Source organism: Nycticebus coucang, chromosome 20 (assembly GCF_027406575.1).
Source record: "Nycticebus coucang isolate mNycCou1 chromosome 20, mNycCou1.pri, whole genome shotgun sequence".
Taxonomy (NCBI): Eukaryota; Metazoa; Chordata; class Mammalia; order Primates; family Lorisidae; genus Nycticebus; species Nycticebus coucang.
Genome location: NC_069799.1, coordinates 9336486 through 9362544, shown reverse-complemented (window position 1 = coordinate 9362544; position 26059 = coordinate 9336486). Strand labels below are relative to the sequence as shown.

Below are 26059 nucleotides of genomic sequence, written 5' to 3'. Positions count from 1 at the left end.
CTACTTTCCGGGGGAGAGAGAGAGTCTTAGAGAGAGTAAAGCAGTCTTCTTAGAAAAGATAGATCTTAGTCTTTAGTAGAGCTTGGTAATCTTCAGCAGAGAGACACGGTGTTGGCTTTCAGCAGGCAGGACAGGAGACAGAGTACCCGAGGTTGGTGATAGAATGTGCCTGCTCCTGACTGCCTCCTCCTCCAACCTAATATAAGGCTGATCTCTTGCCTCTCAACACACAGGTGTAGAGACTGCCAATTCACCAATGGTCTCATCTCATGAGCTCTCATGCTTGTTAGGAGAGCTAAATCCTTCTCCATGCCCTTTCACCAAGGTGTGTTCCATTGTTGAGCTATACAGGTATTTCTTATAACTCTCACTCCTAACTATAGGCTATACAGGCTGCTACAATTGTACTTAACACTACTGAACTATCACCTCAGCTCCTCTCAACGTCAGCCCTAGGGAGGATGTGACATCCTAGCGTTGGCTAACCTCTTGCTGGTCCTTCCCCTCTTGCAGGCCGGGTCTCTGCGGGGCAGAAGAAATTCTCCTTTCTTTCTCTCTCACTCTAGTGCAGTGCAGGGGACAGGGGTGTTGTGTGTACGGAGGATGGGGGGGATGTTCTGGTGTGATGGGAGGCCGCTGTGCATGCAGCCACGCTCTTTTTCTCCATCCCAGTGTGGAAGTGGAGAGACGTGCAGTTTAAAGACTCACTCGCAGTCATTTAAAGGGTCCTGGACATTTTGGCAGCTCCAGCCCCCCGCCTTAGACGGCGACCAGCAGGCTGAGGGAGGGGCTGGCATGAAAAATGTCTGGAGCTCAGGGTAGGAGATGAAAGTTGCAAAAGCTCTGCCCAGGCTTCTGCTACAGGCCAACTTTCCAGGGTATCCGAGGCACAGCTCCTAGGAGGCGCTCGAGGAGACGGGCGGGGGGCAGGCTCGCCCTGACGCGCGCCTTTGTGTGCGGCGGCGCCCCGCTCCCTGCGCCCCGCGCCCCGCGCCAGCCGTCTGGGTTCCTGACCCGCGCGCCGCGGGCCGGCAGGGAACCGGAGCGGCAGCGGGGCCTGCTCGGCCAGGCACATGCGCAGTGGCGACTCCGAGCCGGCGCCCTCAGTCTCCTCCTCCGCCGCCTCCTGGTTCCGCAGTCACTTCCTGCAGCTGTTTCCATGTGGGTCGGCTTGGACTGACTTTTGACAGTCAGCCCTCAGCCGCGGAGGGGACTCGGCGGCGGCCAGCAGAGAAAGTTGCTGTGAGGAGAGCGGCGTGGAGCGGGGCGGGTGTCCGGGCGGGCGGGCGGGCGCCGCGGTGCCAGCGCGTCCGGGGTTCCGGGAGGTGCGCGCTGCGGGCGCCGGGGCGTTCGGGGCGAGCCCGGGGGCGCCGGGGACCGGCGACTGCTTTCCGGGGCGGCCTGCCCACGGGCGCTGCTCTGTTTACCTTTTGTCAGCGTTGAGCGTTTCACGTGTCCCGGCGGCGCCGCCGTCAGTGCGGGCGGCCCCTGGGCGTCGGGGTTCCATCCTTGGTGACGGCGTCCCGGCCGGGGTGAGGTGTGTGCGCGCGTGTGTGTGCGCGCGTTAGTGTGCGTGCATGCACGTCTCGGGAATGCAAGATCTACGGGGGCGATGGTGAAGTATCTGTAGCTTTGATTCAAAAACGTAACCGGTTCCCTAGGCTGGGCAAGCGTCACAGCGGAGCCTGGAAACGTTCGCTCACTACCAAGGCCTCTCCTCCAGTTTCTTGCGTTCTTTTCCAGCCTTCTGTGATAACACCTGGCCTCCGCTGAGTATAATTTTTTTTAATTTTTTCTCTCTCTCATTCCTTCTTGTTGCGTTCTGATGACCTCTCTGTAATGCTTGAATCCCCAATGACAGACTTCCCTAGTTTGCTGAGGTGCCAGTAACCTGTTTCTTCATTCTATCCTCTTAAATTGGAAAAAGAGTGTCTTAAATACAGTGTGTGACTAGTAGGCCCCAGTCATGAAAACTAAATGTGCTATGATAATTCATTTTCTCTAAATAGGGTACATTGTGAAGCTTTGATTTTCTTAAATGTCCTTTCAACCCTTCTCTAAACCAGGACATTAACTGTCATAAATCATTAATGCCACTGCAAGCATCCGATTGAGTAGTTTTTACTATCTGAGGAATATTTACATCAATCTTCAAATTGATCCCTTTTAAACTAATGTAGGAGTTGAACACTGCTTTGAGTTGAACACTGCTTTGAGTTGAAACTGCTTTGAGTTTCTCTATTTCATCATTCATGCGTTAACCAAAAGCTTGCTTTCATTTTCAGATTTATGTTTTATGTTAATTTTTGTTTACAAAGGTATTAATATTCGAAGTAATCGCCACACATAGATACTTTTCTGGGACTTGACATTACTGTGTTGATTGTTAAATATGAAAGAAGATATAAATTTGGAATATCTAGCTATTCTTTAAAAATTATAAACATAGAACATGATAATGGGTATGTCTGTATTTGGCAAGATTTTTTTCTTTAAATCAGGGAATGTTGTCACCTCTGGCCTTTTGTACCATTGTGCTTTGAGAAAGGCCTTTATTTTGATGGATACCCACAAATAACTCTGGGGGAGACCCAGGCTGGAGTTTCTTCAAGTGGGAGTGAGCTTACAATAAACAAGTCCAGGCATGTCTAGGCACTTGGTAGCATTTGGTTTTCGGTTCATTTTGCTGATTTCCTTTATCCAGATGTTTTCACATCCTCCTCTACCTTTTCCAGTGTGAACTGGCAGCATGTTTGGCAATTTGGCATCAGTATCACTGTACAGGTAGCATGTGTGGATTTTTAACACTATGAATTATTACACTTAGGTAGTTAAACTTCTTCGTAAAGAGCTGGTCTTTGTCTCCGTGGTCTCCCCTCTTTAACTGTCTGTATCTGTATCAGTGTTTTCTTTCTGGTTGTTTGTACTTGATTTAATTGAAAGAAATAATACCATTATTTGAGAACTTGACTTTTTAACTGTTTCAAATCTATATTGTGTTTCTTTATGTTCCCAGAGATATGGCAGCATACATCTGCTTAAGAGTCAAATATTTTTATTGTTTTTCTAAATAGCCTGATTAAGTAGAAGTATTGTTAAATCCTGTAACTAATAATTTATGCACTTTGCCCTTAACTATATTATTTCTCCATCAGACTGATTTCCTCTGCTGTCCCTGGAAACCAAATTTAGTATAAAAGTTGTTACTTGATAGTATTTTTCAGGTGCTGTGTAGTTATCAAATGGGATAGACTTTGTACTTCCAAAATTTACTTCATTCATTTTAGTAATCTATTCTTGCCATAAGGTACACATTTCCATTGCTGATGGAAAATTTCAGCAGCTTAAAATAGTAATATTCTATTGACCAAGAAAAGAGGTTTTAATAGTACTGTTTTGAGAGAGTGGAGGGAGTTGTGGATTTTGCAATAAGGATTCTAATTTGGGTTAATTAGAATCTTGGGAACTCAAAGGTGTACTGTGGTTCATTTTGAGATACTCAAGGTTAGAAGATGCTATCTGGGTAGGAGGCAGGAGGAATCATTGATAAAGATTGAAGAGAGCTTGTAACAAATTGGGTCTTTTCTGAGGGAAATAGAATAGCGACTACTATTATTTAATAAAAAAGGGGGGAAGAAATGGCCATAAGACTGAGGAAGTAGAATTATAGTAGGGCTTATGATAATGTGATCCATTCTACATTGGATATTTACTTGATATTTTATTTTGTGCAGGTGATTTGCCTTTAAAAGGAGAGAAAGTATTTTTGATTTTATAGGAGATTCGTCAGTATTGTCTAAGGCATTGGTTCTCAACCTTCCTAATGCCGTGGCCCTTTAATACAGTTCCTGTGGGTCAAGACCCACAGGTTGAGAACCTCTGGTCTAAGGCTATATGAGGTGAGGTCATAATCTTAAGAGCTCACAGGGAGTCAGCAAGTAATAGAAGTACAGGCAATAGCTGACTGGTGATTCAGGTGGCCTGGGGAAGGCAGTGCTTCTGAGCATGAACCAGGTAAGTGTGGGCCAAGTGTTGCCAGATCATCCTTTCATCAAGAGATGCCACAAATCTCTTTATTTTTAAATGTTGTCAACTAATGAAAACAAAACATTGTATATTACAAACAACACATCTGTGGCTATATGTGGCCCACAGTGCATCTGTTTGCAACTTCTGTAAGGAATCATTGGCTACCACTTAAATATTGCTAGTTGAATCAGAAGGAACACTTTTATTTATTTCTGTCACACTCTGTGCGTTATTCCTAGAGTTTCTTGATATTTTAGCTAGTACTGAGTGCTAAGTGCTTAAGTATTCTGAGAGGCTGAGAGGTGATACTCGTCCCTCCCCCCACCACTTTTTGACCTAGGACAGATAAGAGATATTTGCTAAGATTCATAGCTGGTGGTGTTTTTGTCTATGCGTGGTTATCCTCAGAGTATCTAAGTGTGCTGCAGGGAAGTGGTCTGGATTAGGTGACCTTTGATGTCCATTTCGGCCATGTGACTTTTAGATTTAATTAGTCATGGATGCAATGCTATTAATGTTCATGGGCCAGAGGGATGGCACTTGGAGTTGTGCCAAACAAAATAAAGCCAAATCTATAAAGCCATTCTCAGTGGAAGAGCATTGTGTCAATATGGATTAACACAGGGGAAGTCTGCTACATGAGGTAAAAGGAAAGAAGTCCCAAAGATGGGATTGGAGAAGTGGAGGAAAAGGTCATATGATGTTTTTTATGTGTGGTATTGCTGAGGCCCACTTTTGTTTTTTTTTTCTTGCTGTTGATTCAGAGTTGAAGACCCAGATTCTCATCACCCACTGGATTATGCCCAAGGTTTTCCTGCCTGATGATCCTCTTGCAACACACAGGGCTTCCTCCGCCTAAGCGGCCCTCATCCTCTCCTCCTATGTCAGTGGCCACCAGGTCTACAGGATCCTTGCAGCTTCCACCACAGAAGCCTTTTGGGCAGGAGGCTTCCTTGCCTCTGGCAGGGGAAGAAGAGTTACCTAAGGGAGTGGAGCAGGACTCTGCCCTGGAGGAGCTATGTAAGCCCCTGTACTGCAAACTCTGCAATGTCACTTTGAACTCAGCGCAGCAAGCCCAGGCTCATTATCAGGTAAGATGAGAAAAGAAACCAGGCAGTTAGTGGGGTGACCGTGCAGGACTCTGCCTGTTTAGTAGTTGCTGCTCCAGATGTGACTAAACAGTGATTGTGCCTGGAAAATCAAGGTGGCTTAGAGAACAACTAAGTATTCATTTGTTTGCTTAAAAGCATAATGTTCTTACTTTAGGAATAAGTATCAGTTTTCACAGCTTCTCCCCCTCTACAATAAGCTGCGTGGTGCTTCATAACTGACCAATCTTTGGAGGCGAGTGTAAATCATCTATGCTGGCATTGGAACCTGTAGTTCTGAGGAAAAGAAGAGTTTAAAACGTGATGTGCCAAACTCAAGTCAGTGTATGATGGGTTAGAAGCCAGTATAATTTGCATCAGTTCAAGGTAATCTCTATGTATGGGTCTTACTCTTTCCATTTTTGACTTCTGACTCTTCCAGTATATCCTGTCGCTATTACGGAGGGCACAGAAATCTTTTGGTAAGGAGAATAAAGTGACATTGGAGTATTGAAACCTATCCTTTATTCATAATAAGCATGCTCTGATTTCTGTTAGCACATGAACTGATACTTATTTTTAATATGTAAAGTTTTCACTTATGTGTATCAGAGCTGGTGGAAAGGATCATTTTAAAGGTTAATATTACCTATGAACAAAAGGAAAATTAAAATTTGGCTAGAAAGAGAGGGTACTGTATTTCTTTTTATTCTAAATTTTTGTCTGTATAAAATTATATGATTTCCTTTTATTGGAGAAATGAGATCAGGGAAATAATTGAGGCCAAACCCCACTGATTAATGCCTTCAGGGTCATCAGTGATTTGATTAGTTATTATCTACGTGAATGTCTGTAATAACATTCAGCAGACATTACAGCAAAAGACTTTTACACAGGTATTTCTTCTATTATGCGAGCCATAACTCTCTCCAACATAAAGTTTTTGTTAGTCTGGTATAAGTCTTTTCCATTTTGTTTTGATCCTAAAGACCAATAATTGTGACACTTTGTTCTTGTATAAAAGAAGTATTTTGATGGCTTCTCAGGGATTTAGGTGAAGACATAATATATTGCTTCCCTTGAGTTCCCATTCCTTGGCTTTGTTTTCCCTCAGCTGCAAATAGTTGAATTGATTATTTCTCTCAGGTCTTGGCACATGTCATCATTGGTCGATAAAGGCCTCTTCTGGTTTTATTTTCCATTTTCCCCCCTTTTTCCTGGTCTGTGTTCTCACCGCTCTATGTACAGAGTCTGCCTTTGCTTGTGTTTACCATTCAAGCACAATCTATTAATCCCAAACTCAAGACCGGATTGGCTTTCTCCATTTATTCCTGTGGAATGTTCAGTTTTGTAGCCTAAGACCCACTTTGAAAAATGACTCTGAGTTCTAAAGTTCTGATTTTTAGCTGTATAAAGCCCCTAATAAGTCATTCACTTAGGAGCAAACCCATTTATGTGCCATGCACACAAGAAGAGTTGTTTACTTTTATGAGGGAAAACCCTGGGCAATGTGTAATTTTAATATGTGTGCATGGATTATACATAGACTTCCTTTTTTTCTCTGAGTATCACTTTGTGACTCTATAGGTAGTGATGGATGCTTCTGATATGCATAGAAAGAATTAAATTTGATGCAAAGTCATTGTATCGTAAGGCTTAAGCTACATAAGAACAGAATCAACATTGATTATTTTCTTTTTTTTTTAACATTGATTATTTTCTTTCATTCATTTTTGTGTGTATTTGCTATAAACTTCTTAGTTGACAAGATTATCCATTATGCTTAATTTTGGTTTCCTTGGTGATGCAGTGAATAGATAAATTAGAAAATATAAAAAAAGGGATGTATAATTTAGGTAAATTTCTTAAAAAACCTAAATTTTTAAGTGGAAAAATGGGAGTAGAAGAGTAGTCTGTCCTAGAGACAATTTAAGCAGCAGAAAATATAGGGGAAAAGAAGAAGAGGCAAGTGGGTATTGAGAGAGTAGAACCTAAAAGAAAATGGAAAATTCAGGTGCAGTGGAACATATTTCTAAGAGCTTAGATTTGAATACCCGATGTCATGGGTACCTCTTAAAGAGGGAGAAGTCAGGATGAGTGTGGATTACAATAATATGAAAAGATCATCACCTGGAGGAGGGAGAACCGGCATAGAAGGGAATCCTAGCAATGTTAGCCGGAAACGTGCATCAAAGGGTGTGATGAAAGAAAGGCCATTAAAGACAAGGGTCAGATCAGTGGGTAAGGCGTGCCAAGCACCAGGAATAGGCGAATGGCACTGATGGTAGACTAAGAAAACAAAGTGGTGGGCTGCGCCTGTGGCTCAGTTGGTAAGGCACCGGCCCCATATACTGAGGGTGGTGGGTTCAAACCCGGCCCCGGCCAAACTGCAACCAAAAAAAATAGCCGGGCGTCGTGGCGGGCGCCTGTAGTCCCAGCTACTCGGGAGGCTGAGGCAAGAGAATCGCTTAAGCCCAGGAGTTAGAGGTTGCTGTGAGCTGTGTGAGGCCACGGCACTCTACCGAGGGCCATAAAGTGAGACTCTGTCTCTACAAAAAAAAAAAAAAAAGAAAACAAAGTGGTTTTCATTTAGGTTTAAGTGAAATAATGGACATAAAGTTTTATTTTAAGGCTAAACTTCTGCTTTGTAATGTTTAATACGGCATGATACCAAAATCATACATTCACTGTTTCATTTATGTGCAGGGTAAAAGGGGTCACTGGTAACCTAGAAACACGTGGTGGTAAATCACTGTGATCACATCACTCAAAACATTTTAATCAATTGATGGCATTACTGAAATCACAGTTTCAAACTGCCAAAGGTTGTAAACAACTGTAGTCATACTAGAACCTGACTAGATCATGTTCCAGTGATCCAGGACGCACAGTGGAAACTGCTCAGTAAATGCTTCTTTTTAAGCTTGCTGCCCATTTTTTCTGACTCTGATGTTCCCAGGCTGGAGCTACCTCATACATGACCCATGTATATCTGTAGTCATCACAGCTTTAGTTTTATTCCTAGGACTTCTTAAATTTGGCCTGTTGGCTTTAAAACATTCTCTGCTGGGCAGCGCCTATAGCTCAAAGAAGTAGGGCGCCGGCCCCATATACCAGAGATGGCGGGTTCAAACCTGGCCCTGTCCAAAAACTACAAAAAACAACAACAACAACAACAACAAAAGAACAAAAAAAAATTCTCTGCTGATGTTTTGTTTTTAATGAAGTTATCTTTTTTTTTTTTTATATTTTGCAGTCTCAAATTACGGCTTTGGTTATAATTTAATTTAAAAATCAAATCTTTGGAGGAGAAACATGCCTTCATTTTATTAAAATCTATCTGTATGCTTTAGTCACTCAAGGCAAGCCCGGCATGGACGAACATGATACTGGTTTGTCAGCATAAATGCCCAGAAGCAGAGTTGCTTTAGGGTGAAAGGTTATTAATGGAAATAGAAACAGCATAAATTACGCTAAGGCACCCACAGTTTAAAATCACCAATTTATCTGCTAATTTGTATACCATTTGAAAAGAACTAGTTACTCAAAGTATTTTTCTACAATTTGTCATAAAGAACACAGATAAAAAATAGTTTTAGAATTATGCTAAATGGTGTGGTCTTAATTCATAATGCAATTGGAATTTTCCCAAAATTTAAAGCATTGATTTTGGCATGTACATTTAATACCCAGGTTTAGATCACCTTAATTAAATCTTAGCTAATTTTTGTGTTTTCAAAATTCTCCTGTCTGGTTTTTTTCCAAATGAATTTCTAGTGGACTAAGAATGGTCAAAATACATCTCAAATTTGGTTTGACTCACAGAACTTCACATGGCTCAGGTGCTTTAAGGGAAGATATGTCAGTTCTCTTTATTTAATGTCTGTAAAGCAGGAGTCATCAGGATTGTGAGAATTGTGTGTGTGTTATATCAATGAGTGCAGATTGATCGAAATAGATTTCTGTTATTATATCTTTAGAAGTGTTTATGAGCTCGACCTCCAGCTCTTGGGCTTAGGCAATTCTCTTGCCTCAGCTTCCCGAGTAGCAAAACTTTTTTTTAAATGAGTAAAACTTCATTTTTCTGGGTCGTTCTCTAAAGATACTCTTCTAGATTTAGATACTTAGTTATCTTAAAAGATTCTCCCACAGAATAATTCAACAACCAACAGGTAAGGTAACATAAAATGATTCTCAAATGTAAAAGTGCTTTCAACCATACAGTTAGGCCTCCACTTTAGTCCATTCACCTAAGAGTAAGTTCTTGTTGGCTTTTGTTCTGCTGTCTGAAATGACCATTTCTGTAGGTTGTTCCTATTGCTTTGGTCACATTAGGGGTCAAAAGCTCTCTGTGATCCTGCCTTTAGCTGGATCTCACCTCTTTTCTGCCCCCTCATCTCAGTCTGAGTCTACCCCTACATTGTTTCTTTTTATTTCAGAAGAATAGATACCCTTCTTGTCTGGGTTTGATTCTTCACCCTGTCCTCTGGATTTCATCACCAGTCTTCATCTCTTTACCTCAATCAAATTAGTAAAGTGTCTCAAGAATGGAAGAAAAAGTACCCAATGTACTCAACCCTACTATGAAACTAATTTAGGACCTTCACATGAAAGCTATAACCCAGCTACAACCTAAGAATAGGGGGAAGGGGGAAAGGGTAGGGAGGGAGGGGGGAGGTGGGTAGAGGGTGGGAGATTGATAGGATTACACCTGCGGTGCATCTTACAAGGGTATATGTGAAACTTAGTAAATGTGGAATGTAAATGTCTTAGCAAAATAACTAAGAAAATGCCAGGAAGGCTATGTTAACTAGTGTGATGAAAATGTGTCAAACGGTCTATGAACCAAGTGTATGGTGCCCCATGATCATATTAATGTACACAACTATGATTTAATAAAATAAATAAATAAATAAAAATTTACTGAAGTCTCTTCCCTATAAACAAAAACAGCAACACCTTCTCTTTACTTTGAATCCCTCTTGTTAGCAATCTTCCTCCTCCTCCCTTTCATCCTTAAAGTTCTGCTGGGTCGTTTCCCTTTCATTCCCCAGTTCACTGTTCTCTGGTCTCCATTACAATATTACATGGAAATGGTCCTTTGCATGGTCACCCGTGATCCCATAAGCCAAATCTAGCTGTTTCTTACTTGATCTTTGGTAGCATTTGCCACTGGAAGTTCTTCCTCAAAAATTAAAAAAATGTATTTTTACTAAAAATAATGTTCTGGAGTAAAGTACTTATAATGAAAAGTAGTGTTTACCTGTTCTCCCCTCCTTACTCATTTCCTAGTTTTTCTTTCTTCTTAATTTTGTTTTTCTATTTATAATTCTTAGTAGCCAAATAACTATACCTCTAGCTACGGTTTTGACACTATCAAGATTGACGACATTCATTTCCTATTCTATCCAATTAAATTTTCTGGGCTCTCTTTACACATTTATTCCATTGTTGAAAATTAACATTCAGCTTTTGCACTGCTGTGAGTAGGGAAATATTGTTCATACAGATGTTTCTTTTCATGTGTTTCTAGTGTCATGGTCCCTTTTGACTCAAAGAGATGTTCAAATAGATAACCCTTTCTTGAATGCCACTGGTTGCTCAAAATCACGTCCTGTTCAGTTTGCTTTGTGAGTGGATTATGACTTTGAAATAGCCTTTTGTGTTTCCTTGAGTTTCTGATGTTTTATTTAAAAATATGGAGAAGAATCTTATGCCTTTTAGAAAAACTGTTAGCTTCTTTTTTTTTTTTTTTTTTTTGTGGTTTTTGGCCGGGGCTGGGTTTGAACCCACCACCTCTGGCATATGGGACCGGCGCCCTACTCCTTGAGCCACAGGCGCCACCCAACTGTTAGCTTCTTAATCTGGAATTTTTTTTATTGCTTATAGTCTCTCTCATTATTCTTCACGAAACCCACTGATTTCCTGTTCTGATTTGGACTGGTTTTTCTAATTAGGATCAGTGGTTCTGTATTTGAATCACGACTTCACTGTGCAGCTTTCAGTCTTTCCTGGAGTTACTTGGGTGGTTTTCTTTTCTGCCTCTCTTTTTCTTGCATTGTGTTGATCATATTCTCGTTCCTCTTCTCCCCCAAACCCTCAATCACCCCGTCTATTGTGTGGCACCCCGCTTTCGTCCTAGATTTCTCTGCCTTCTTATTCCATTTTCAACTGGTTGCCCTCTGGGTTTGCTAAACAGTTGTCAACTTTGGAATTTTCTTAGGGCTCTTCAGTGTTGGGGCTATGATTTTCTTTTCTTTTCTTTTTTTTTTTTTTTGAGACAGCGCCTCAAGCTGTCGCCCTGGGTAGAGTGTCATGGCATCACAGCAACCTCCAACTCCTGAGCTCAAGCAGTTCTCCTGCCTCTGTCTCCCAAGTAGCTGGGACTACAGGCACCCACCACAATGCCCAGCTATTTTTTGTTGAAGCCATCATTGTTTTTGGTAGGCCCAGGCTGGATTCAAACCTGCCAGCTCAAGTGTATGTGGCTGGCGCCTTAGCAGCTTGAGCCACAGGTGCTGAGCCAGGGGCTATTATTTTCTAAACGCACGTTTTTTTTCCATCTTGTTGTGTTGGAGTACATCTTTACATTACTTTAAGGGAAAAAAAAAAATGAATATAAGTATATGTTATCACATGTCTCTCTCTTAGGATAAAAGGAGGGAGCAATAGGAAATAAATTTTTCCTAGCACTTGTATTTATAAAAAACATTGGGATGGTGCCTTTGTATTTGACAATTCAATTCCTGTTTGAGAATTATTTTTCTTCAAAATGTTAAAGGCTGTATTCCATTTTTAAAAATCATCTAATATTGCTGAAGAGAAATCTTACTCTGATTTTTGTTCTTTTGTAGGTGACCTGTTTTGATTGTGTGGTTCCTCCCTCCCCCCCAGAAGCGTTTAGCCTCTCCTTTTTATCACTGGAGTTTGAAATTTCACAATGGTGATTGTGTCTAGGCCTGGATCTTTTTTCATTTGTCCTGGTCAGCACTTAGGTAGATCCTTTAGTTTGTGTACTCTGTTTCTTTTGAGTTCTGGGGAATTTTTTAAATAATATTTCTTAGTTAATACTGACTCTTTGTTTCTTTTTCTGGAAATCCTGTTAGCCCCTGTCTTGCTGGATTGATTCATTTTTGTTTTCCCAACCTTACTGGAGTATAATTAATGGTTCTTTATATTGTTTGTCTCTGCTCTCTTTCTCATTCCTTTTTAAGTATTTGAATTTTAGAGGTGCTGTTAACTTCTGATCTTATACTGACTTTTTAAAAAATTCTGCCAGTCGTATTTTTAATTTTTAAAGACCTCTTGATTTCTTTTTTTTATTTTTTTATTTTATTAAATCATAGCTGTGTACATTAATGTGATCATGGGGCACCATACACTAGTTTCATAGACCGTTTGACACATTTTCATCACACTGGTTAACATAGGACCTCTTGATTTCTTACAATTCCCTTCACATAGCATTTTTTTTACTTTTAATTAATTAGTTATTTTATTTCAAATTAATATGAGGGTACAAATGTTTAGGTTACATTGTTTTTGATTTTCATAAAGCATGTTTTAATTAGTTAAGAACATGAAATCATGGACTTTGGAGTTAGGTTATTATTCAGTTTGTGGTCTTACTTGCTGTGTTTATGATTTTGGAAACATTTCTTTAATTGTTCAGTGATTCTAGAGTAGGGTGTGATAAGATTATCCCCAGCTTGGGCGGCGCCTGTGGCTCAAGGAGTAGGGCGCCGGTCCCATATGCCAGAGGTGGCGGGTTCAAACCCAGCCCTGGCAAAAAAAGAAAAGAAAAAAAACAAACAAACAAACAAACAAAAAAAAAAGATTATCCCCAGTTCTATCACTTACTTATGGCTTTGGATTCTTTTTATTTTCATTTCATTAAATTTTTAGTCTGATTATTTTGAACTTGCAAAACAGTTCCAAAAATGGTACAAAGAATTCTTGTATGTACCTTACTAAGAGTCCACAAACATCAACATTTTTTACACAACTATGGTACAATTTTCAAAATCAGGAAATTAACACTGATTCAAATACTATTATCTGTAAACTATGTATATTTCACCAATTGTCTACTATGAACTATTTTGGTTCCAGTGTTAATCCAAGATGAAATTCTGCAGGTACTTTTCTATCTCCTTTAATCTGATCAGGTCTTTGGTTTTTCTTTGATTTTTATGATCTTATAATCTTTGAAGACTTATTTTATAGAATGTCCAAATTTGGGCTTCTTTGATCTTTGCTCAAACTCAGATTTATGTGTTTTTTGGCCAAAATACTTGGCAGGAATACTACAGAAGAAATACTGAGTTCTTCTCAGTACACAGTATCGGGAAGGACTGGCTGTGAATGTGGTGTTGTATTACTGGTGCTGTAAACTTTGATTACTTGGTTAAGGTGGAGACTGTCTCCTTTGTAAAATTGCTGTTCTTCTTTTTAGGTTCAATACATGGGGAGATCCTTTGAGACTATGCGAATGTTTTATTTCTCATATTTTTTTCACTGATGATTCTTGCCTGCAACAATTATTACTGTGACATTTGCTGAATGACAATTTTTCTGTTTTAATCATTTCTTCTAAACTTATTAGTTAGAATTTACATTGGGGAAGACCGTTCCCCTTGCTCCATGTATTTATTTATTCAGTTGTTTATTTAAATCACCATGTATATATGGATTTTTATTTTATTCCAGCCATATGATCTGTTACTATCATTATTGATTTTCATGTTTAAAGTTTCCCAGATTTGACTAATGTGAAGCCCTTCAAGTTGATGCTTGTATCTTTTTGACACATCTTCATGTATTTTTGTATATTCCCTTTCTGGTTATATAAAATATTTGATGCTCTTATACTTTCCATATGCCAGCCATTCTTCAAGAAGTCTGGTCTCTTAATGGTATTTAGAAGCCAAAATATAGGTGCTAGCTGTCTCTTTGGCACTAGGATGTTATTGTTTTTGGACCCTCTAGTGGACAGAGCTAGTAAATACATGCATGTGTCTGTATTTATTTATTTATTTATTTATTTATTTTTTAGAGACAGAGTTTGATTCTGTCGCCCTCAGTAGAGTGTGGTGGCGTCACAGCTGACAGTAACCTCCAACTCCTGGGCTTAGGTGATTCTCTTGCCTCAGCTTCCTGAGTAGCTGGGACTACAGGCGCCCACCACAAAGCCCAGCTATTTTTTGTTGCAGTTTGGCCGGGGCCGGGTTCGAACCCACTACTCTCGGTGTGTGGGGCTGGTGCCCTACTCACTGAGCCACAGGCGCCGCCCCATATATCTGTTTTATATCTACATGTACGTATATTAAAACTGAGTTTAGATTTATTTCTCCAGTTTCATTACAAGTGTTCATTCTTGCTTTCTCTCCTTTCTTATATTTAATTCCTTTGTTTGATAGCAGGAAACCTGGGCTTTCATTATTCAGGAAATATACATGCAGGTACACACATACATGCCTGAACTCTTATACTCAATCCATATAAGCTAGTTTAGGAATTGACAATGCATACCCATGGGCGGTGCCTGTGGCTCAAAGGGTAGTGAGCCAGCCCCATATGCCGAAGGTTGCGGGTTCAAACCCAGCCCTGGCCAAAAAAAAAAAAAAAAAAAATCCTACTACCAATGGATAATATTTGTGTACTATTTATTTTCTCTTTAGCAGAGAAATATACAGTCAAAATACTGCTTTTCAACATTCTTAGGTTACAAAGATGGGACCTGCAATGGTTTACCCTTTGTAAAGTTACTGTTTTTTTTTTTTTTTTTTGTAGAGACAGAGTCTCACTTTATGGCCCTCGGTAGAGTGCCGTGGCATCACACAGCTCACAGCAACCTCCAAATCCTGGGCTTAAGCGATTCTCTTGCCTCAGCCTCCCGAGTAGCTGGGACTACAGGCGCCCGCCACAACGCCTGGCTATTTTTTTGTTGCAGTTCAGCCGGGGCCGGGTTTGAACCCACCACCCTCAGTATATGGGGCCGGCGCTTACCAACTGAGCCACAGGCGCTGCCCACTGTTTTTCTTTTTGTGTTTAATAAGCATCATTTGGGAGGATAATTCGTGACTATGTGAAATTTGGATAGCATTTTTCTTCTCTCCTCCTTCAGTGTGGGTATTCGGGTTTTTTTTTTTTGGTATAGTTAAGGTTGTTTCTGTTTATATTTCATTTTGGGTTCTCCCTGATTTTGATTCTTTTTTTTTTTTTGTAGAGACAGAGTCTCACTTTATGGTCCTCGGTAGAGTGCCGTGGCCTCACACAGCTCACAGCAACCTCTAACTCCTGGGCTTAAGCGATTCTCTTGCCTCAGCCTACCAAGTAGCTGGGACTACAGGCGCTCACCACAACGCCCGGCTATTTTTTGGTTGCAGTTTGGCTGGGGCCGGGTTTGAACCCGCCACCCTCAGTATATGGGGCCAGTGTCTTACTGACTGAGCCACAGGCGCCGCCCTGATTTTGATTCTTAAGTCTGTGAAATATTAATATAGTTCTAAAAGTCAAAACTGTTAGAAAAATACATACTCAGAGAAGTGTCACATCTCACCATCCTTTGTAGTCTGTTCTTATTCCCTTAATATTAATGTTTAAGCCTGTTTTATTTTTTAATGTTCTAGCATTTAGTTTTCCAGTTTGGTCTCACCTGCTGCCTGTGCTGGAACACAGTGGCATGATCATAGCTCACTGCACCCTCAAACTCCTAGCCTCAAGTCATCCTCCTGCCTCAGCTTCCCCAGTAGGGAGGATGACAGGCATGCACCCCTATGCCAAGCTAATTTAAAGAACTTCTGTTTTATAGAGATGGGGTCTTGCCATGTTTCCCAGGCTGGTCTTGAACTCCTAAGGGCAATCAATCCTCCTCACTTGGCCTCCCGCAGTGCTGGGATACAGGTGGGAGACACTGCGCCTGGCCTGCTTGCCAGTTTTTTATGGCATCCCAGCTGTTGCCTGTTGTGGGATCAATGAGCTTGTTCTGCTTCCCTCTGGTATTTTTCCTTTTCTTCCCTTTTTTTTGCATTATTTCTTTTGTGCCATAATTTGTAGCACTTGAACATTAATCTTTCACCCTCCCCTCCACCTTTATTTTAGTTTTTGAAGTACAGTCATATGAAGATGCTAATCTGAAGTTTTTTAGCCATTTTTTGGTTAGATGAAGCCCTAATATATTCCTCAAGAAGGATTTTATGAGTACTGAATTCCTGAGTTCCTCTATGTTGAAAACTATTTCTCTCTAGTCTTGAAATTTAACACAGGGATACTTGGCTGGATATAAAATTCTTGATTTACATTTTTATCAAGTTTTTAAAAGATGTCACACCTATTGTTGTGTTGTTTTTGTATGTTAGGGATGCTCTTTTAAATAGTTTGCCTTTTTATTTGATCTTTTTGCTTGGAGAGCATGAGGGCCTTTTCTTTTTTCTTTGAAGTCTCATAAATTTTTAAGATGTACCCCAGATTTGATTGTTCTGGCTTAATTTTCCCAGGTACCTGTTATCATTTATTTTTGGAAAGTTTTCTTGAGTTATAGTTTTAAATGTTAGTTCTATTTGATTGTGTTGTTTTTCTTCTTCAGGGACTCCAGTTTTATATAAGTCATTCCTTCTTTGCTGTCTTCCATTTCCACTGCTGCCTCTTGGACCCTTTTTAATTCTTTCTTGGTATCTCTGTTATTTTCTGGATTGCTTTTCTGCCTTACTTCACAGCCACTTTTTACTTTTCCTTTGAGTATTCTGCCACTTGTAATTTACATTTTATTTTCGAGATGATTTTCATTTTCTTTCTTGAGTTATCCTTTTCTTTTCTCACTGTGGTTTTCTTTGTACATTTTTAATTTCTGATTCAAGGTGACTTCTCATATCCTCAAATGATTGAATATATTCAGTTCAATTTAGAGTGTTACTTTACTGGTTTTCTTCTTTTTCATGTTTTTCTAGTGGTTCAAAGGAAGAGATTTCATTTGCTGAGATGTGTTGAATTTTTGGTAGTAACTTTGTATATTCTTTTTTTGTGTGTGTGTGGTTTTTGGCCGGGGCTGAGTTTGAACCCGCCACCTCCGGCATATGGGACCGGCACCCTACTCCTTGAGCCACAGGCGCCGCCCAACTTTGTACATTCTTGATTAATTTTCTACTGTTTATTTTGTGATTTGGGGGTAGTTTATGCGATTTTTTGTTTGTTTATTTGTCTCACTCTGTTGCCCTGGGTAGAGTGTTGTGGTATCATAGCTCAAACTCCTGGGTTCACGCAATCCTCTTGCCTCAGCCTCCCAAGCAGCTGAGACTATAGAGACCTGCCACAACGCCTGGCTAATTGTTTTGTTTTTAGTAGAGAGAGGGTCTTGCTCTTGCTGAAGCTGGAGAGATTCTTAATTCAGTAACATCCTCTTTCATCACTGCAATAAAGTCTAGTTTTTTAAGTAATTTTTTTGGATAGTCTGTGAAGGTTTGTATGTCCTCTGATTTTTATTTTTCAGGACATTGGCTTTTCCTATTTTGCTTCATTTCCCTTTAATGTCCCAGTTGCCAAAGGATTTACCTCCTTCCTTTTTGCTTTTTTTTTTTTTTCTCCAGAAGCCACGTTGAAAGCATCCACTTTTAGTCATGTGTATATTTATGCTGTTTTCCAGTGGTCAGTGCTCTGACTTACCAAGTTATGTTTTAGTGTTTACAAACTTAGGGTGGATTTTCTCCTTTGGATAGTGATTTTAGAGCAGTTTTAGGCCAGTTTCTAGTTCCCCTGTTTTCTCCTTACAGTTTTTGTTAGATAGCCATTGTTTGCTTGAAGGCTGTGACGGGAGGGATTATTCCTGGTGATTTGATGGTTTTTCTTTTCTTTCTTTCTTTTTTTTTTTTTGTACTTAAAATATCTTAGTCCTTTATTTGAATAGATTTCAACTCAGTTGACAGGCTGATGGCTGATCTAGGTAAAGATTTCATGGTGCAAAAACACTTCCCATCTATAATATTAGAACAGATTCCTGATAAACATGGGTGTGAATGTCCTCAGGGTCTTTGTCCCATCTTCTTTAGGGTTCGATTAAGCTCCTCAAATTTGTGGATTTGGCGGATAAAGAAATCCCCATAGCGTCTGGCAACTTTGGTGTCTGCAATGTGGATCATATCCATATCAATGTAGAAGTCAACTTATGGGGACAAGATGCTACGCGTGCAGAAAGGTGACCCACAGGTTTATGAGGAACTTTTCAGCTACTCCTGCCCCAAGTTCCTGTCACCTGTAGTGCCCAACTATGACAACGTGCATCTGAACTACCACAAAGAGCCCTTCCTGCAGCAGCTGAAGGTGTTTGCTGATGAAGTGCAGCAACAGGCCCAGCTCTCAACCATCCGCAGCTTCCTAAAGCTCTAAACCACCATGCCCGTGGCCAAGCTAGCTGGCTTCCTAGACCTCACAGAGCAGGAGTTCCGGATCTTTTTTTTTTTGAGACAGAGTCTCACTATGTAACCCTGAGTAGAGTAGAGTAGAGTACTGTGGCATCAGGTTGAGCTCACAGCAACCTCAAACTCTTGGGCTTAGGTAATTCTCTTGCCTCAGCCTCCTGAGTAGCTGGGACTACAGGCGCCTGCCACAATGCCTGGCCATTTTTTGTTGCAGTTGTCGTTGTTTAGCAGGCCCAGGCCGAGTTCCAACCTGACACCCTCAATGTATGTGGCTGGCGCTATAACTACTGTGCTAGGAGCACCGAGCCTGATGGTTTTTCTTTTCATAGTTATTTTGAAATCTAGGCACTTTGTGCTTCTAGTTATTTGGAGGGCATGTTTTTTATATAGTTTTATTTGTTTTTCTTATTCTGTGTTGCCATATTGTCCACAGAAAATACATATACGAGGAGAACCAAATCTAAGCAGCCACTACCTAAATCTATCTATAGAGAACCTCTTGGGCAAGGTTTTTGTTTGTTTGTTTTTGTCTTTTTTTAAATAGAGATGTCTCTGTTGCCTAGGCTGGAGTGCAATGGCATCATCATAGCTGTCTATGACCTTGAACTCCAGACCTCAAGTGATCCTCTTGCCTAAGCTTCCTGAGTAGCTGGGATTATAGACACATGCCACCTTAACTTGGCTAATTTTTAATTTTTTTTTTTTAAACAAAATGCTGAATCTCCCTGTGTTGCCCAGAGTGGTTTCAAATCTCTGGGCTCAAGCAATCCTCTGATCTCAGCCTCCCAAACTGCTAGGATTACAGGTGTGAGGCCACATCACCCACTTTTTGAGCAGATTTTTTTTTTTAATAACATTTTTTTTTTATTAAATCATAACTGTATACATTGATATGATCATGGGGTATCATACACTCGCTTCATAAACCGTTTGACACATTTTTATCACAGTGGTCAACATAGCCTTTCCGGTGTTATCTCAGTTACTGTGCCAAAACATTTACATTCTACCTTTACCAAGTTTCACAAATACCCTGTAATATGCACCACAGGTGTGATCCCACCGATCCCCCTCCCTCTACCCACCCCCCTCCCTTTCCCACTTCCCCCTATTGTTAAGTTGTAGCTGGGTTATAGCTTTCATGTGAGAGTCCCAAATTAGTTTCATAATAGGGCTGTGTACATTGGGTACTTTTTCTTCCATTCTTGAGATACTTTACTAAGAAGAATATGTTCCAGCTCCATCCATGTAAACATGAAAGAGGTAAAGTCTCCGTCTTTCTTTAAGGCTGCATAGTATTCCATGGTATACATATACCACAATTTATTAATCCATTCGTGGATCGATGGGCACTTGGGCTTTTTCCATGACTTAGCTATTATGAATTGGGCTGCAATAAACATTCTGGTACAAATATCTTTGTTATGTTGTGATTTTTGGTCTTCTGGGTATATGCCCAGCAGAGGAATTACAGGATTGAATGGCAGATCTATTTTTAGATCTCTGAGTGTTCTCCATATATCTTTCCAAAAGGAATGTATTAATTTGCATTCCCACCAGCAGTGCAGAAGTGTTCCCTTTTCTCCGCATCCACGCCAACATCTCTGGTCTAGAGATTTTGTGATATAGGCTAGTCTCATTGGAGTTAGATGATATCTCAGAGTAGTTTTGATTTGCATTTCTCTGATGATTAAAGATGATGAGCATTTTTTGATATGTCTGAATGCCGTGCGCCTGTCTTCTTCAGAGAAGTTTCTCTTCAAATCCCTTGCCCAGCCTGCGATGGGATCCCTTGTTTTTTTCTTGCTGATGCGTTTGAGTTCTCTGTGGATTCTGGTTATTAAACCTTTGTCAGAGATATACCCTGCAAATATCTTCTCCCATTCTGAGGGCTGTCTGCTTGCTCTGCTTACTGTGTTCTTAGCTGTGCAGAAGCTTTTTAGTTTGATCAAGTCCCAGTAGTGTATTTTTGAAGCTGCTTCAATTGCCCGGGGGGTTCTCCTCATGAAATACTCACCCAGACCAATTTCTTCAAGGGTTTTCCCTGCATTCTCCTCTAGTATTTTTATAGTTTCTTGTCTTAAGTTTAAATCTTTAATCCAGTGAGAGTCTATCTTAGTTAATGGTGAAAGGTGTGGGTCCAATTTCAGTCTTCTGCAGGTTGCCAGCCAGTTCACCCAGCACCATTTGTTAAATAGGGAATCTTTTCCCCACTGGATGTTTTTAATTGGCTTGTCAAAAATCAAATAGCGGTAAGTAGCTGGATTCATCTCTTGGTTCTCTATTCTGTTCCAGATATCTACTTCTCTGTTTTTGTGCCAATACCATGCTGTTTTGATCACTATCGATTTGTAGTAAAGTCTGAGGTCTGGTAGTGTGATTCCTCCTCAGTTTTGTTGGGATGAAATGTTCTGTAGATGTCTGCTAAATCTAAATATTGGATGGTTAGGTTTAAATCTAAGATTTCTTTGCTCAGCTTCTTTCTGGAGGATCGATCCAACACTGCCAAGGGAGTGTTGAAATCTCCGACGATTATGGAGCTGGAGGAAATCAAGTTACTCATGTCTGTTAGAGTTTCTCTTATAAATTGAGGTGCATTCTGGTTGGGTGCATAGATATTAATAATTGAGATCTCATCATATTGAGTATTACCCTTAACAAATATGAAGTGACCATTCTTGTCCTTCCTTACTTTTGATGGTTTAAAGCCTACTGTATCTGCAAATAAAATTGCAACACCTGCTTTTTCCTGATTACCATTTGCCTGAAATATGGATGACCATCCTTTCACCCTGAGTCTGTATTTGTCTTTTAAGTTGAGATGTGACTCTTGTATGCAACAAATATCTGGCTTGAGTTTTTGTATCCAGTCAGCTAACCTATGCCTCTTTAGAGGACAGTTTAAACCATTCACATTGATGGAGAGTATTGATAAGTCTGGTGGAATTTTGGGTATCGAGTTTTTCAAAGGTCCCGTGGACATTTTTAATCCTTTCGCCAGTGTGGAAGTTGGAGTTTGATCCGAAGTTTCTGAGTGAGTTTACTTTTGTGGTATAGGATTGGGTTGGTCATTGTGGAGGATAGGTCTGAGAATATCCTGAAGAGCTGGTTTACTTATGGCAAATTTTTTCAACATATGAATGTCATTGAAGTATTTAATTTCTCCATCATAGATGAAACTCAGTTTAGCTGGATACAAGATCCTGGGTTGAAAGTTATTTTGCTTTAGGAGATTAAAAGTTGATGACCAGCCTCTTCTGGCTTGAAAAGTTTCAGCAGAGAGATCTGCCGTTATTCTAATATTCTTACCTTTGTACGTTATAGTTTTCTTTCGCCGGGCTGCTTTGAGAATCTTCTCTTTCATGTTAACTTTAGTGAAACTAATTATGATATGTCTGGGGGATGACTTATTGGGGTTGAATCGTGCTGGGGTTCTGAAGCTGTCTGCTATCTGAATTTCAGATTCTCTAGGCATGTCTGGAAAATTTTCTTTCCTAATTTCATGCAGAAGGGCCTCTGTGCCCTTGGAGGCCACATCATCGTTCTCAGAAATTCCTATAATCCTTATGTTGCTTTTTTTCGAATTATCTGAGAGTTCTCTGAGTGAGTGATCCGTTTTTGCTCTCCATTTCTCTTCCTCTTTGAGAGATTGGGAGTGTTCGAAGACTTTATCTTCAATGTCAGAAATCCTTTCTTCTGCTTGCTCCATTCTGTTACTGAGGGATTCTACTGTATTTTTCATATCTTTGAGGGCTGTAAATTCTTGTTTCAGTGTGTCTAAGTCTTTGGTGGTTTTGTCTTTAAATTCGTTAAATTCTTGAGACAATTTTTGAATTTCTCCTCGGATTCCTAATTCCATTTTATTAATCTTGTCTGCCATCCAAATTCTGAATTCGATTTCTGACATCTCAGCCAGTTGTTTATGAATGGGATCTTCAATCACATCTGCCGTATCTTTTCTTGGGGGGGTTGATCTATTCTGGTTATTCATGTTACCAGAGTTTTTCCGCTGATTCTGCCCCATGGTTATTTTAGTCCCTTTGGTTTTTCCCCTGGGGTTTTATCGAGGGCCCTTACAGTGTTGTGGCCTGAGAAACTGGGGCCCTGTCTGGTGTGGTGGAGCAAAGTGTTTCTGTCTTATTTTCAGCTGGTTTCTGTTCGATCCTATTGCAACTTCTACTCTGGCTTGAAGTCTCAGCTGTGTGGAAAAATCAGCAATTAAGTCACCCCGCCTGCCCACCTCTGGCCCCAGTTGGAAAAGGAGAATCAACCTTCCTACAACCATACACCCAGGGCACCGCCTGAAAAGTCCTCAGTCTATTAGCCCAGTTCAAAAGGTCCGAATCTACCGTCTCAATCGGCACTTGTCTCGGGTGAGAGAGTTCAAGAGGTCTCTGGGAACTGGATCATCGGGGTCTGGTGACTACTCTGACACAGCTCACCCCAGTGCAGTGTGGAGTCAGGAGGAGCCACCCAGCAAACAGAGCAGTCTAGGAAGTTTGACGTCTCCTTCCCCACTTTGCCCCTCCGTCAGACCCAGTCACTGGTATCTCTGCAGATGGCTAACCCAGTTGCCTGCAGTGAACAGACACTCCAGGGGTTTGCACCTGCCTGAATCGCAAGGAAGTCTGCCAGGCCCCCGCAGACTGCCGCTATCTAGCAGGAGGAGATGGGGCCTGACATCTATGAGTGTTTGATGCAGGTGATGGGAGGGAGGTGTTCACTCAGGCTTAGCCCCGTTCCTGATGGATGCTGCTAACAGAACAGAGCAGAACAGAACAGACAACTTTGCGGGGTTCTGTCTCTGTTCCTGTCGAAATCTCCTACAGAAGACGAGCTGTTTTGAGTTCAAACGTCTTTGCGGCTGGAGATTTGCGTTCGAACACCTCTCTGGGTCGGCCTCGCCCTGGAAGCTTCCCGGGTTTGTGAGCAGTGTCAGGAAATCCCCAGCTCACCGGTGGCCTCCTCTGGTTGCCCAGGGAGACAGGGGGTGTGGCTTCAGAATATCCAGAAGTGAGTGTTCTGCCGTTAAAGAAAAAACGGCTGTTGATCTACCTCCAGGGAACTGCTGCTCTGGTGTGGGCACTCAGGCGACCCTTTTCTCTTCTGTCTCGCGCCCCAGAGTCAGCACTGAGCGGCCGCAGTTTGTGCTGGGTCCACACCCCTCAAGAGATCCCCCAAGAATCAGAACTCTTGGGGGATAGGCCCCCAGACCCCGAATGGGAGTGGGGGGGCGGAAGCTAGAGTTTCATTCAGTTTTAGGCAACAATACGGCCCGGGGAGGGCTCCTGCACTGCACCGCAGGGAAGTGCCGCCAAGGCTTGATTTCCCCTCAGCAGAGTGCCCTCTCCTTGCTCACGTGTCCCAGAGTCGGCGCTGACCTGAAGCAGCTCAGGCACTGTGCACTCCCCTCGAGAGATCACCCAAGGACCCGAACTCCTGGGGGATAGGCCCTCAGACCCCGAGTGAGAGTAGGGGCTCTCAGCTCTCCGCGGGGAAGCTAGAGTCTTATTCAGTCTTGTGCCCGGGGAGGGTTGCTGCACTGCACCGCAGGGAAGTGCCGCGAGGCGTGACTCCCCCTCAGCCCGGTGCCCTCTCCTCACTCGCGCTGCGCCTGAGTCAATGCTGACCAGTCGCAACTCTGGGACTGTCCACTCCCCTTGAGAAATCACCCAAGGATCCGAACTCCTGGGGGACAGGTCTCCAGACCTCAGTGGGCGGGAGGGGAGCGCCGGGAGGGTTGCCGGCGAAGGATTCCCAAAGTTTTATTCCGTTTTATGCCTGGCAGGAGAACGCCACGGCACCCCAGTAGGGGGGGTAGGTCCAGTTTTTAGAAGGTCTCTCCCATGGAGTGTAGTGGGAGGGCCTTTAATTTCTGCCCGCTTGTTTAATTGTGGGGCTCTTGAGCCGGTCCCATGGGGGAGGGGGACTCCTGGCCGCTTTGTACCTTTTGTTTGCATCCTTGTGATCGCAGCTTGCCTCAGCGGTGTTGATGTGCGTTCTTCAACCTTCTCTCTTGGTGAGGCTCAAGTCCACCAGGATACTTACTAAATTCCTGTCCCTTAACTCTCCTTCTGGACGGGAGCCTCTGTTGAAAGCTGGCTTCAGTCCACCATCTTGTCTCTCTCACTTGTCTTGAGCAGATTTTTAAGTCTCTAAGCTTAGTTTCTAAATAGGTAAAATGCAGATAATTGTACTACCTGATAAAGATTACATGGATATTAAGAGAAAATATTTATGAAGTGCTTTGAACACTGCCCGGCACGTTACAATTGCTCAAAAATTGTCAGTTGCCTTTATTGTCATTATCACTATCATGTTATGGATGCAGTATCTGCTTGAATACTACTGGGGATGCAGCTTTGGAAATAAAAATCCTGACAGTACCTAAATTTGACCCTTCCAGTAATACTGTACACTTCATGTGCTTCTTCAGGGACTGTGCTCCTGTAGCCATGCACTTGCCTTTATTGTCATTATCACTATCATGTTATGGATGCAGTATCTGCTTGAATACTACTGGGGATGCAGCTTTGGAAATAAAAATCCTGACAGTACCTAAATTTGACCCTTCCAGTAATACTGTACACTTCATGTGCTTCTTCAGGGACTGTGCTCCTGTAGCCATGCACTTTACTCCCGTGTCATCTGTTCTGTTTGTGACAATTTCCTCCTGTTGTCACCTAATCAAGCCTGAGCAAAACCCATCTTAAAAATCCCCCTTTGATCTCATTTCCCTTTTCTCTGCTCCCTGTTACAGTGTAACGTTTTTTGGATAGTTGCCTATCATAGTTGTTTCCGTTTTCACACACCTTCCATCCTTAAGCCACACCACATGACTTTTTTATATCTTACTGTTCTACTGAAATCATTCTTACCAAGGCCGATTTTCACCTCTCTCTTTGCATATCCAAGTACCACTTCTCTGTCTGACTTTACTCAACTCCATAGTAGTTTTTGACCTAGTGAAAACAGGTCAAAAATAATTTAAAATAGCATTAACCTTTTTAAAATCATTGTTGTAAATTAGTATGAAATCCTCCAGACATGAAGTACCAAAAGAAAAAAAGAAAAAAATGAACATTTGTATTTGCCATGTAGTTTAAAAGAGTAAAAATTATTAATCTGACTGAAGTCCCCATGTGTCCCTTCCCAGTTGTATCCCTTCTATACTCCTAGGTAAATTGGTGAATTCACCAATTCACTTCTAGGTGAATTAGCGAATTGGTATTTATTGTTACCACAACTTTTTTGTTTTTAATACTTTTACTACATACATGTTTTCCTGTAAATATGTAGTATTTTCCACGTTTTTGAGCCCCATGTTGAAAATTATTTTTATACATCTTCTTTTACAGCTTTATATTTTTATACAGCATTTTGCTATGAGAATCATTCCTGCTGGCAGGCATGGCCTTAGAGCAGTGGTTCTCAACCTTCCTAATGCCGCGACCCTTTAATACAGTTCCTGTGGGTCTCAACCCACAGGTTGAGAACCACTGCCCTGGAGTGTTTATTTCATCACTGTAC

At 41.4% G+C, this 26059-nt stretch overlaps 1 protein-coding gene across 4 annotated transcripts in view; it reads left to right on the top strand.

Moving 5' to 3' along the window:
• The first annotated feature begins 1160 nt into the window (after nt 1–1160).
• Nucleotides 1161–26059, top strand: part of ZMAT3 (zinc finger matrin-type 3) — a 47545-nt gene continuing 22646 nt past the window's right edge. For 2 of the 4 annotated variants that reach the window (XM_053572890.1, XM_053572887.1), the window contains exons 1-2: nt 1898–2784; nt 4794–5120. In XM_053572890.1, the coding sequence (XP_053428865.1) occupies nt 4851–5120 (270 nt within the window). In that variant the 5' untranslated portion in view covers nt 1898–2784; nt 4794–4850. Of the gene's footprint in view, nt 1243–1476; nt 1538–1897; nt 2785–4793; nt 5121–26059 lie in introns of those variants that run through there. The other 2 variants (XM_053572888.1, XM_053572889.1) reach the window with 2 other exon arrangements.